Below are 13,673 nucleotides of genomic sequence, written 5' to 3'. Positions count from 1 at the left end.
TTGCTTGCTTGCCTCCCGTGTTTAATTTAGTTTTCCTGAGGCTTCTGTGAATGCACACACACACACACACACAAAAAAAAAAAAAAAAAAAAAAAAAGCCGACTGGGCTTGGGCCAACAGCTATTGAGAAGTTCCTCTCAATGGCACAAGGACCTTCTCCTTCTCCAGACGCAACTTATTCAGTGAACACGCCAGCAGCGGGGACCAAGCACAGACCGGCACATCCCATTTTGCAGCAAAACAGCTCCTCCAGCTGCCTGACATCATGTCCACACAAAATGAGCTTTCACGGGGTCAGGACCCACACGTTTACATGCTGCACAGAGCATCCCTCACCCTCCTTCTGTACTCAGGGAGGCAAAAGGCAAAAATGGCCCTAGGCACAGTAGAGAGATGCCTCTCTCCAGACAGGCAGGAATCACTGTTTTGTATTTATCAAATGCCTTCTGACATACCTCCTGTACACCTGCACATCTCACACCCCTGTGAAGTGCAAAGAAAGGAGCCTCATTGCCCTGGATTTACAGAGGAAGAAACCAAAGCATGGAGAGGTTAAGTGAATTGCTTCAGAGGTGACAGAGCTGGTCACAAGGGTAGGGTGACAGAACGATCACTCTCTGGCAATCTTACCTTTGAAGATAACTGATAGCTAGGGAATACTGAATCTTTGAAGGACCCGAGGAGAGGGTTGCTCTGGAATTTATAGCAGAAGGACCTGCATCCAGAGCACGGAGTACAAAAAAATTCCCAGGAGTCTAGGAGGACGGGGAAAGGAGCAGCAACAGATGAAGTGACCCATCACCACATCACCGCACTTAGACACTCAGGTGTCTAAGGAAACACAGACACACAGTCACCCAGGGACTCTGTTGAACTCAGGTTCTCCTCTTAGTTTTGTCCTCCCAGCAAAGACCAAGAAATTCCCCGGCTCGTCTGCAGTTGAGCTTCAGACATCTCTATGCTGATTCTCTATCCCACTAATCACAGCCTTTCTCCCTCCTGGCCCTGTTGACTTTCTGTGCAGTTGATATGGACACCTAGATAGAATTCAGATTACCCAAACATTATGCCAATAGTAACATTAAAAAAAAAAGTTTTCTGCCCCAAAATCATAGGAGCAATTAATAGCCAGAACCAAGCATGGTTGGTTTTTTTTAAAAAGTTGTTATTATCAGTACAGATTAGCACCACAACTCCTCAGCTCCTTGCCAGCTTCTCCTTCACTGTGGCTGCTTCCTGGGCTCTGTCCTCACATTCTCTTCTTTGCTCATTCCACACTCTCTTCTTGGAAAAGCCGGATCCCTCTTGCAGCCTTCCCAACACAGATGACACTCACATCTCCATCTCCAGCCCAATTTCTCTCCTGTGTACCAAACTGAGTTTTCAATGCCTAATGGACAGATGGTGCTCAAATATATGTCCTGCAGGCAAGGCAAGCCTCCTCATCCAAGATGAACTCATTAGCTTCTCCTCCAAACCACCACTGCTGGGGCTCTGCTAATAATGGCTCTTCCTCTTCCTCCAACCCCACGTCCAGCCAGCTGTCTGGCCTTAGATAATTCTCTTTGCATCTCTTTTCTCCATTTATTCCTCTCTAGTTAAAGCCCTTGGCATGTCCCTCCTGGGTTAATGCAATCGTTTCCTCACTGGCCCTCAAAAGAATATAAATTTTCAGAGGGCAGGACTCTGTTTTGTTTCCCATGGTATCCTCCACCTAGACTCTGATAAAGGCATGATAAATATTTAATGAGCAAAAATCTCTCTGCTTCTCCATCTTCCACATTGCTAAAAAGTTGCTTTCTAAAACAAAGAATGGATCACGTCATGCCCCTAAAGGCATATTTTGTAGGCTCCCAGTTGCTCAGTGTGTACCATTCAAGTTCATAAGCATTGTGGTTAGCTGGGCATGCGGGCCCAACTTGCCCTTCCTGTCTCTTCTTTCTGCTTAATCTGTCCTTTACTAAAGCTGCCCTGAGCTATTCCTTGTCTTCAGTACATATTCTTTCTCATTCTGAGTCTCTGTTGACTTTATCCTTTCTCCTGGAAAAAAAAACAAAAAACAAAAACTACCTCCCAACTTCTCTGCCTGGAGAATTATTTTATTATTCAAGACCTGGTTCAAATGTCATCTTTGTTGGTAAGCTTTCCCTTACTCCTCCCTTGTCCCAAGACTCTCCAAAATAAGTCTCTACCTACTAAACCATCTCATGGTGGTAGATCCTATGGGACTACTGGGACCCAGGATCAGTGGCTACCTGGTGAACGCCTGCAGCACACATCTATCTGGGCCTGTGCCACTTGGTATTCGTGTGTATTTATTATGCTAGGTCCTTGCAGGACAATGAAAGCTCTTGGCAGGGCTACCTTCCGCACCATGACTATAGCAAACATTCACTGTCAGTTTGTTTTACATGATATTGATACCTTATATAGTTATGATGATGCATCCCCCTTTTAATGCATTTTATCCTCACAACAGCCAAAGAAGGTCCCAGTATTGGCCCCTTTTCCCAGCTAATGAAACTGAAACAGCAAAGAGGTCACCATCACTCAGCCTGCTAATACAGTAGCAAGGAAAACTGGCTCTGCTCCCTATAAGACCATACATATCTTCCATTCTTTACCTCAAGAAATTAAAACATATCCATCAAGTTATTATTAAAAGTAAATGGTGTAGACCAGAAGGATGATAGGGAAAATATCTGGTCCTTCATTTACAATCCAAAGGGAAAAAAATCTGCATGAGCTGTTTAAAGGTCACATACCCATTCAGAACTGTACGGCTCTGCAAGCTTCTAAAAGACTATTTCCCCATTTTGTTTAAGTACAATTTAAACACAGAGGTCACCCCCATCAGCCATTGAATATGCTCTGTCATACCATAACCTAAATTTGCAGATGTGTCCCCCGCCAAAACAAAATTGTTAATTTAAAATGCATCCTTGAATTAGATCATTAGGACTCAGTTAGTTAACAGAAGCCAACTAAAAGGACCATTGAGAACCTCTCATAAGATTAATCCTCTAAAAAAGAAAAAAGAATAGCATTACCTTACATTAGGTAGAGAGAAGTGATGGGAGGGGAGGGGAGGGGATGGCGGAATAGGAAGGATAGTAGAATGAAATAGACATTATTATTACTGTGTGTGTATATGTCACTGCATGACCAATGTGATTCTGCAACCTGTACACTCAGAAAAATGAGAAATTATATCCCATCTGATTCAAATGTATGAATGTCAAGGTCATTGTACTGTCATGTGTAACTAATTAAAACAAATAAAAAATTTAAAAAAAAACAGATCACATTTCTACAAAATAAGCAGATCCCGTTGTTTACGTTATGGATAAAAATCAGAAACTTCTGAGTTTAAGTTTCAAAAAAGGTCTTCCTGTAGAGAACTTGAATTTGACAACCATAGTATTATGCACACACCAATGCTAAGAAGTCTACTGTAAGAATGTATTTTACCTTTTTCTTGATAGATTGTCCCTCTAACTGGTTCACCCAATTCAACCACATATATCTTTTATAAATGTAATTGAGCCCAAGAAATAAAGTCTTTTTGTATTTTGTTACTCTCAGAAAAAAAGAATATAGTGCACGAGTAACCTTCCTTATTCAGCTCTTCTTCCATGCTGGTAATTTCAGGAGATTAAAGACACTGATTTCAACAGAAACAGGAGACAGCCAAGTAGAACCTTTATTTCCAAAGATCCTCACCCTTACTCATCCTCTCTCTTGAACTTTAGTTCAATTTATTGGGATAATGATGACGTGATCAGTGATCAAGTTTACTGGGCTCTGCAACTCTTCTCACTTTTAAGAACCAAACTCCATTCCTGCAGCCTGGGAACACAGTCACATACACAGATTCATTCACACCCATGCCCACAGATAGGCCCTGACCCGCTGGGGCCTACACGTGCCTCTGCCCCACAGTGGAATCAGTGGAAGCTCACCCACTACAGAGCTCCCAAGTTTATTGTCATTTCCAAATAAATGTCAAGAATTATTTTTGTTTGACTTCTCTGATGTTTCTAGTTTACCTTCTTTAAGATTAATAAAGCAATTACAATACTCCCTATTAAGAAGCTATTCTAAAATGTACTTTTAATTCCAGTTTGTGAGCAACTCACTTAATTATTTCTATTTGTTTTTCTTCTTGAGTGGATAATTCCTTCTCTTAGAGTAGCCTAGTCATCTTTTTTCTTAAGAAGAAAAAAGATGGCTAAATTCTTCCCTAAAACACAGCATCTCAAGCTCATACCATCAAACACAGTACCCTGCACAGCAGAATGAGTGACTTTGAGATCTCATGAACAATCACGTCCGATTCTTACTTCAAACTTAATCTTGCAGGGAAATTATTATTCAGGCTCACAAGCCTCAGATATCATTTTTCTTTTACTTTTTAATATATACCAGCTAGATTATCATCTACATCATACAACTGAAAAGACATGTTTAAAGCCTGGCCAAGAATTGCAAAGAGGAAAGTCTTGCTAATAGGCCTAACTCCTACTCTAGCCTTGTATGACCATGTTCAGAACCTGGAAGAGCAACTTCACTGAGGATATCTCTTAAGATTGAGAGGGAGGGATGGAGGGAGAGAGAGAGGAAGAAGAAGGAGGAAGAGGAGGAGGAGGAGGAGGAGGGGAAGAAAATAGTCAAAATCTTCTATCTTAATGTGTTAAGAAAATTAAACATTAGACAAATAGTAACACTTCAAGCATATATTAGCTAACATATTGTTAGGGCTCGACCAGGTTGCATGGAAAAGCAGCAGTCCAGGAAAGATATCACCCTGGGAGCCATAAACAGCCCAGAGAATCATCAGAAAGGGATGGAAATATCAGTAATGGAGGGCCCAAGAGACCAACCATTTACTTACTCACACTTGGCCTCTCAGAGCAGGTAAGAATCAGGGCATGCTCTGTCTGACCACCTTCCTCAAACATCCCACAGGAACCACTTTCACAGGATTCTGGTCCCTTACCTTCCTCCATTCAGAGCCCAAGGGCAAGCACTCTGGCCTTCACTTTGCCCCAGGTTGTGCAATTTTGTTGTTCACTTGCTGGTATGCTTTCATTCTGGTCACAACACAAAGGAGTTCCCTTATATCAGAGGGGAGATGGCAAAAGTTTCAAAATATTTGATAACTGCAGTTTTAAGAGACATGTTTGAGTCAAACTTGATAACATGAGAGGGCGGGTATTTAGGGATTGGAATTTCCATGTGTGGGCATGCTAAAACAAAGACTGTAATAACAAAGATAGCCTGGGTCATGGTGTCTCAGTTAATAGCCAGATGACTGTGGACAAGTGGACTAATCTTTCCATGCCTCGGGTTCCTTTTCTATAAAGTAAGGATAAATAACAATATCTACCCGAGAAACTAAATGAGTTAACATAATTGAAGTGTGGAAAATGACACTAAGCATTTTCTAAATGTTTGCAATTAGTGTTATTAATGATTTGGAAACTTTTATCAATCACTCAGATATGGGCCAGTTTAAAATTATGTCACATCTTTTCCCAGTCTTCCCTGGTTAGCAATAGTTCTTATAAGAATAGACCAATAAATAGAAAAAAAATATTGTATATGATGCATCTTCTATATCTGTCCTAGAGGTTGTGGTGGGTCCTGTTGAAATGTGACTGTTTGTAAACAAATCAGCCTTTTTTTTTGTTTTTGCCCCCTTCTTCACTCAATTCAGAGGCATTAATTCCAGGGACCTATTCAGACCTATCATTGCTATGTATGACTTTTTCAATTATCAAATACCAAATGAGATTTCAAAACAAGGCAAAGATAAAGAGAAGCAGGCTGCAAAATCACTTTTCTCATTGGTTTCAATAAATAACACTAGATTTTAAGTTGAATTTAATATATATATATATATATATATATATATATATATATATATATATATATAAAATGTAATTTTGGGCAAGCCTTTTACATTTAAACTTTTGAGAAGACACTGACTCCTTCTTACTTGTATATTTCCTCTGGAGCAAGAACTGAGTCCCCTTTCTCTGTATATCCCCAGGGCATACAACTACAGATGAAAGGATAGATGAGGGGAAAAAAAAGACATCCTGCCTTTACTCAGAGTTCAGAACCCATCAATTCCTCTTATGAGGATAAGTTGCCAGTCCCCTTATGGATATCTGAAACCACGGATAGTACCAAACCCCATGTACACTGCACTATGTCTTTTCCTAAACATTCCTGTGATAACATTTAATTTATAAATTAGGCACAGTAAGAGACTAGTGGCAGTCACTATTAATAAAAGAGAGAAATTACAATGTTATACTATAATAAAAGTTATGTGAATGTCATGTCTCTCTCTCAAAATATCTTTTGTACTCTGTACAAAAGAATGATTCATATCAGGAAGGTCAGAGCAGGATGGCATGAGATTTCATCCCACTCCTCAGAATGGCATGCATTTTAAAATGTATGAATTGCTTATTTCTAGAATTTTCTATAGAATAGTTTCAGACTGCTCTGATGGCTGGTTACTGAAACCATGGAAAACAAAAGTGCAGGTAAGCAGGGACTTCTATTATCACAGAACCAAAGAATGCTAGTGATGGGGAAGAAATTGAGTCAAGGAGAAGTTACCTAACCTGCCAAAAACCGTGGAGCCATTTAGTGGCAAAAGCTCAACACACAGCTATATCCATTCTTTAAAGATTACGGACCCCTGGTTCTACACCAGAGCTTCCATCTGAAGCTTTGGAAATATGTCTCTGAAACCAAGAAAAGAATAACATAGGTGTTTTTCTTCATGTTCCTAATCAATATTTACTAGAAAAGGAGCTTTACCTACACTTGTCATTACTCTCAGGAATTAAAGAACCACTGATTCTCTGTCTTGCCTCTCAAGGTCTCTGAGATGAGAGATTTGCTCCTTGTTATATGAAATCCTTCTTTTGCCCCCAAAAGCTTTCATATTTCATCCTGTGGATAAACTGAAAGAGTTTCCATGCTGCTTACATGAAGGCAACCTTTTGTTGAAGAAATATGCTTTAGAGTTTCAGGAGCTGGGACTTTGTTTACAGACTGAGTTAAGCGCAGTTTAAATTCATGGATTTTTGCACTCTGTCATGTAAGAAAATTTTTCTCAATAAAACTCCAAGACACTCACATCTACAAACCATCAGTCAGTCAGAAGGCATTTGTTCCCACCAGTAGATACATAGCTCAATGCTGTGGCCCCATGACCCAAATGAGATCTCAAGAAGCTTAATCCAGCCACACTAGAACCATGACTCGGGAGTGCAGAGAGGGCAGCCAGACTAGTGGCTTGCCCCAAGTTGGAGGCTTGGAAGCAGAGAAAGTATAAACACAGCTCACCTGATATTATGCTCCTTCTCTACATTCTTCAGTGGGTCCCATAGTGCCTGCTACGTGGCATGCAAGTTCCTCATTGGGACTTCCAGGACCCTTATAATAAGGCTGAAACCTATTTTTCCTTCTACTCTACTATTCCCTATAAGTAGACTATGTTGTAGATTAACCCAACTAAACTATTTCCTGTAGAGTTCAGGCACATAACCACATCCCCATCAATGTACAAGATGCCTGCCCCTGAGATGTTCCAGTCATCTCATCCTAAGTGCTACTCCTTCTCTGGGACATTTCCTAATGTTTTCACCAACCTCCAACCTAGAAAACCTACAATTGGAGGTGGCCTCAACTACTATGAAACTTTTACACATTTGTAACCCACCCAAGAAATTATTTCCTAGATGGTATGGTAGTAATTTGGAAAATTTTTTTTCTTGCTTTCAACCAATATTAGCTGAGCATTTACTATGAATCAGATGCTGTGCTGGGTGCCTGGGACATAGAAATGAATTGAGTCAAAGTTCTTGTTCTCAGTGGGCTTATGGTCTAGTAGACGAGACGATACTATGATAGAAGATGATAACCTAGGGCAACGGGAGTCCAGGTAAGGGCAGAATTTAATGACCAGGGAAATAAGAAAGACAGCATGGCAAGAAAAATTTGTTTTCTGGGGATGGGGTGGGAAATGAAGTGTAAGGGAGGGGTCTTCTAGGTAAAAAGAACATGATGTACAATTCCTCCCTACTACTTCCTGAATTTACTGAGTACCTACAAGATCTCCATCTCTCACATCATTGTCATTAAGATAGATATCATAGTCCTCATTTTATAGATGAAGAAACTGAAGCTCCTAAGACCCAAGACCCCAAGCTATCAAGTATCAGAGCCCAGCTTGAGCTCCTGGTAACAGGAAATTCACCTTCAAGGAGCTAGCTCTTAGCTCCCATCCTCTAAACCTGGGTGACTATACAGGGAACCACTCAAAACCAGATATCTTCTGGAAAGGTTAACTGGGGCATAAGAAGAAAAGGTTCCAGAATGTGGAAACAGCCATGTCCTGTACCTCCCTATAAACCTAGTAAAAGTCCTCTCGGGGTATGTGGTTTTAATGGCCCCAAAGGAGGGCCCTTCTTCTTAACTCAGAAAAGACAACCTGAAGAGAGTTACCTAGAAGTCACTTCAAGTCAAGCCAAGCCCGTGAAAACTCTCAAAAGGCTCAGAAAATTGAATTTCTAGGGCAAAGCATTTTGGTTTTGATGGAGTTCTCCCCCCAGCCTTTTCCTTTTTCTCATTATTTTCTCAATTTCTCCCTTTCTAGTTCAAGCTCTTTCTGTAAAACTTGTATTGGGCACATGCTTTTCTCCCTCCTAGCTGAGACTATTGTGGTACTCCTTTTCCATTGAAAGCAATCAAAAATGAAAATCCACATTTCAGAACAGGGTCTATTAAATATGTACCTTTTGTGGATAAAAAAAAGAAAGCACTCTCTGAGGGCTGATTTTCAGTTCTGTGTATCACCAAAAGATTAGATATTGGGGTGAGACTTCTGCTCCCTCACAGGCCATTTGCATTTGGTAATTGAGAATGATGGCAAGGAATCAGAAGCAACTTACTTAAGGAATGTCTTAGTCTAAAGCATTGCTAATCAAAGAATGGTTTGGGGACCAGTAGGAACTGCTTCACCTGGAAGCTTATTAGAAATGTAGAATCTCAGTCCCCACCCCAGCTGACCAATGGAATCAGATCCCAGGTGACTTGTGTGCACATTAAATTTGGGGGAGCATAGGTCTAGAGCTAAAGTAACACTGCTTTTATTGTGATCCTGGACACCTCAGGTGGGTTTCTTTCCTAAGAAAGAAAATCTCTGTTTAGTGAACTCCATAGAATGTCCCCTACCACCCTTCTCTGTCCAAAGTATTTATTCATAGAGGAATTCTAAAATGATAAACATTCTTCAACAAATTATACTCTCTGCCCAAAGAAGTTCATGGTGAAACAAGGCTACTGGCCAGCCTTTCCCTAAAGGGAAAGATCTGAACTTGGGACGTAAAAGACAGCTCTTATTCACACTTTCTTTTCCAAGGGTCTGAATCTCTTTGCTTAATCTACTCCTCTCTGGGGGTTGGGGGGTGGGGGAAGAACCTCCCTATGGACTACACAGGTAAGTGGAGAGTCTGAAGGGCATGCTCTGCCCTGGGTCCTAAGGAAGTGTAATAAATACAAATGGGAGGAACCAAGATCATAATCTTTAAATCCAGGCTGTGCTCAGACCTCACACATCCAATAACAAGACATACATAGATAAATTCTGATTAATTAATCTGTCATCTATCTACATGAGAGACATCAACCAGGAAGAGGGTAAATCATGTGGACCTAGTTGGAAGGACTGAAAGTTAGAACTGAAAGGCAAGAGAAGAGGAGAGGGGGAAATGGCCCAGTCCTGCCCATTGGTGTCCTGTCCCTTGATTTCTACTTGCCAGTGAAGCAGAGGTAGTTAAGTGTTCAGGGCAGGGCAGAAGCTCTGACCAGAGCCCTGGCAGACTACACAGAAACTGGTCTGACCTCACACTGGACCTTGTCCTCTATGAAAAGGATGCCTGTCTCAGAGATATTTCTATTTTTAAAAAATTACTTCTTGATAAAACTAAACAAAACAAAACAAAAACCAGGTCCATATCCAAAGCAAATACTTTCTCCCTAATTCTGACAGATGTGCACATCACAACAAACACTTTAAGGTTCCAGGTATCTTTCACACATCTTAATGGAATGCCTGAATTAGGGACCAATTTGCTATTCTCCCCCCACCACTTTGGCTAATTTTTCATTCATTTTTTCCATCTTCATCTTTGGATTCTCTTAAACAGCAATATTTTCAAACACATGAATGGTTTATTTATACCAAGCAATACTTGTTTTTCAATCGGCAATAATTTAATCACATATTAATAGTATTTCGGGCTCTGGAAACACAGTTCTGTCCTTTTAACATCCACATCAGCACGCCCTCAGCAAAAATTTGGAATGAACAGCAATGATGGACAGCAGTAAGTAGGGGTGGCAGGGACACGCTTAGGCTCTGAAATTCAGACAGGAACTCCATTTGTCTTCCTCTACCACAACCAAAAGATAGCCCTGTCCCTCAAACCCAAGTATGTTATAGATTATCCGCCTACAGAGACTGAGGCTATCAATTTTATTTCAGCAAACTTCCACTTTATAGAAGAGCACTTGACTTGCTTCCCCCTGTAAATCAGACCTAGATGAACTAAGCAATCTTCCAGAAGAAAAAGCTCTGCATCCCCTTCCCACCCCCAACATGCAAACATGCTTGAACACACTACTTTCTGAAGAAGGAGAAAGTTAACTTTCAAATAAACCTGTCCTTCAGCCTGTCTGGCCATGTTTTCAGACCTTTTACATTTCCAAAGATGGATCTTGTAACTCTGACTAAATCCAGAGGATGAAACCTGACCTCTGTCTGTTGAGGGCATGCATAAGGGTCAAAGGTCCACAAATACACCACTTCCCCTCCCCCGCAACACATACTTCTTTCTCTCAAAGTGAGAATAATGGATCAGACTTTATTATTCTTTCTTCAGAGAAGCCAGGCTGGGCTGCTGCTGGGAAGCTCCAGACAGAATGTGGGTGTGTGAACCTGTGCGGGTTCCACAGAGGAATTTTCTGGGAACTCCAGGCGTTTTGAATAAAGGGTAGGTCTGAGGCTGGGGCACAGGAATCCTTGGGTTTCTCAGGCATCTCTGAAGTCTGGATGTACAGGGTGAGGGCGGGCATGTGCAGCGGGGCTGTCCTGCCAATGTGGCTCCCCTCCCTGCCCGGCCATGGCCATCCCAGGCCCTCTGGTCACAGCGGGGTCACTCACCACCCGTGAGCTGTGCAGGGCCAAAGCACAGCGCCAGCTGAAACCACAGGATCACTGCCAAGAGTCTCTGGGGGGACTGAGGCTGCTGCTGCTGCTGCTGCTCTAGAAATCCATCTCCATTGCTCGGGTTCATTCCATGATACATCTTTCATCCACAGAGGGCATCCAGCTTGCAAGAGTCTGCAACCACGAGCGGAACACGACAATACCCCGGGCTGCTGGAGCTCTGGGCCACGCTCCCACTCTTCGGCCCTGGGACCCGGCGCCTCAGCTGCGCGGGCTCCATCCCAGTTCACCCCCGCAAGACCCCCGCCCCCTTTCCCACGGCGAGATCTCCCCGCCGCCCCCAGCGCAGGGTACACTGAGTAACAGCCGCCGTGGGATGCTGCGCGTGCGGGAGGGATGGAGGAGGGGAGGGAGAGCAGGGGTTAGCGCACATTGGCTCTGCGCCGGTCCCCGGGATTCAGCGGCTGTGACCATGACAGGAAAGTCTAAAGCCTTCTAGCGTCTAGGGGCTGAGAAAACACTTTTCCCCGGGCCTAACCATTTCACTCTTAGGAATCTCACAATGTGGCACCGACTCCCCCCAGCTACTTCTCTGGTTTACCCTGGGATCGGGAGGGTCCTACTGCCCTAGTCCCCAATGAGATTGCGCTGTCAAAAAATTCCTCCCTTGGGGAGCAGAACAGGACACAAACTCCCCCTGCCCGGCCTGCGTGCGCCTCCCCGAACTGGAAAGCCCTTTCCGGGCTCCAGGTCTTACCTGTGGGTCTCATGCATGCAGCTTCCTTCCCTCCTCCGCCTCCTCCCCCCGCCAGTCTAACCCGCATCTGTGCGCGACCTCTGCTGCCGCCGCTGCGCGAGCGAGCAAGACGGAAGCCTCGGCGGCGGCGGCGGCAGCGGCGACGGCAGCACCCGGCTCCAGCGCCCCCCGCCTGCAGCCCGCGCGCTCCCTCCCCAGTATCCCCGGAGCCCGCGGGAGTGGGGGTGGCCTGGGGGGTACTGCAGCCGGCCGCGCGCCCCCGGGGAGGCTCCCGCGCGCCCGCTACCTGAGCTCGCGAGCGCGCGGCGGAGGCGCGGAAAGGGGGAGGGGGCGGAGACGGGGCGAGGGACGCGCGGCCGGGTGCGCGCGCTGGCGGCCGCGCGCCTCCACGAATGGAGCCGGCGCCGCGGCGGGGGAGGGGGTCCGGCGGAGGGCGGGGAGGGGGAAGGGGCCCGCCGCCGCCGCCGCGACCAATGGGAAGCTGGCGCGCCTGCACCTGTCGGGGCGCGAGTCGCTAGGCAGTAGCTCTCGCTCGCTCGCTCGCTTTCTCTCACACACACAGAGGCCTGTCGCGTGTCTCCAGGGGCTGGACCGCGGCCAGCTGCCCAGATGATGCGCGAGCCACTGTGCCCGCCGCGGCCTCCGCACGGCCTCTGGTGGCCCCAGCGCGCTGCGCTGCGCGTGAGAGCGCTAGCTCTTTAGACTGCGGCCGTGGAGGTGGCTCTATGCCGAGGAGTCCCGACACTGCCCTCCAGTCCCCACCCCAAGAGTCTCACTCCGACCGGGTTATAACTTGAAAGGGGCGGAGCAGAAGGCGTCAATTGCTAAAGCCTTTTCGTCCCCGGCCTTACACCCCACCCCACCCCCACCCACCTCCGCGGAGGTTCTGCGTGTCTCCTCAGAGCCAGTAGGACAACCCGAGGCCGCCGAGACACTCTGTTCCTCCCCCGCACCATGGTGTTTTCTCTTTTGCCAGCTGCAGGCGTTGTGAGCCAGGACTCAGCGCCTGTCTTGGGATACACTGATCTCTCCGGATCTTGGCTTAGGAGGCGCTCTCCCAGGGAGGCGGGACGTGCTGGGTGCCAAAGCAAAAGGTTGGGTACCTGGGGCTGTGAATCGGAACCTAAGAGTTCTGGGGGCTGTTTGTCCTCCTAGCCCCCAAAGGAGAGAGCTCTCCTGGCTGGCGATCCCTGCGCGCTTTGCTCAGCTAACAGCGGGTTCAGTGCTCACTCACCACTAGCCCTGGCCGCCTGCCGGTCCTTCCCAGGATAGGCCTCCCTCTGCAGGCTAGGCTCCTAGGGCCCTCGTTGCGGCCGCGAAGATTAAGGGGTGCGTGTGAGCTAATGAGGTGGTGCTGGCCGGCAGCACTTTAGAACCAGTGGCACTCGAATTATTCTGTAGCAATTTGTGGATATGAAAACCATGTTTCTGGTATAGCTACCAAATCATCCCGTGCTTCTATCGACTTTCTCAAAAATCTCACTGATGATAGTTGGGAAATTACAGCTTTTACCGTGTCGACTCTTACTGAGAGTAATTTTAACAAATTCTTGCAGGATAGATTAGCCTTTAGTAGATAAATCAAGCTCAGTATTTTCTTTTTCCGATTTGTAAAATTGAGATGACAGCTTTGCACAGAATAAGTTTAAAATTTTGGCT

General features: G+C 45.0%; 1 protein-coding gene across 3 annotated transcripts in view; it reads right to left on the bottom strand.

The window, feature by feature from the left end:
- Positions 1 to 13,275, bottom strand: part of Susd4 (sushi domain containing 4) — a 126,769-nt gene extending 113,494 nt beyond the window's left edge. The window contains exons 1-2 of one of the 3 annotated variants that reach the window (XM_076873151.1): positions 13,249 to 13,275; positions 11,252 to 11,431 (exon numbers count right to left, since the gene is read on the bottom strand). In XM_076873151.1, coding sequence (XP_076729266.1) covers positions 11,252 to 11,396 — 145 coding nt within the window. In that variant the 5' untranslated portion in view covers positions 11,397 to 11,431; positions 13,249 to 13,275. Of the gene's footprint in view, positions 1 to 11,251; positions 11,432 to 12,014; positions 12,319 to 13,117; positions 13,206 to 13,248 lie in introns of those variants that run through there. The other 2 variants (XM_076873150.1, XM_076873149.1) reach the window with 2 other exon arrangements.
- Between the last annotated feature and the right edge of the window lie 398 nt (positions 13,276 to 13,673).

This window comes from Callospermophilus lateralis, chromosome 13 (assembly GCF_048772815.1).
Source record: "Callospermophilus lateralis isolate mCalLat2 chromosome 13, mCalLat2.hap1, whole genome shotgun sequence".
Taxonomy (NCBI): Eukaryota; Metazoa; Chordata; class Mammalia; order Rodentia; family Sciuridae; genus Callospermophilus; species Callospermophilus lateralis.
This window is presented reverse-complemented; position numbering and strand designations above follow the sequence as displayed.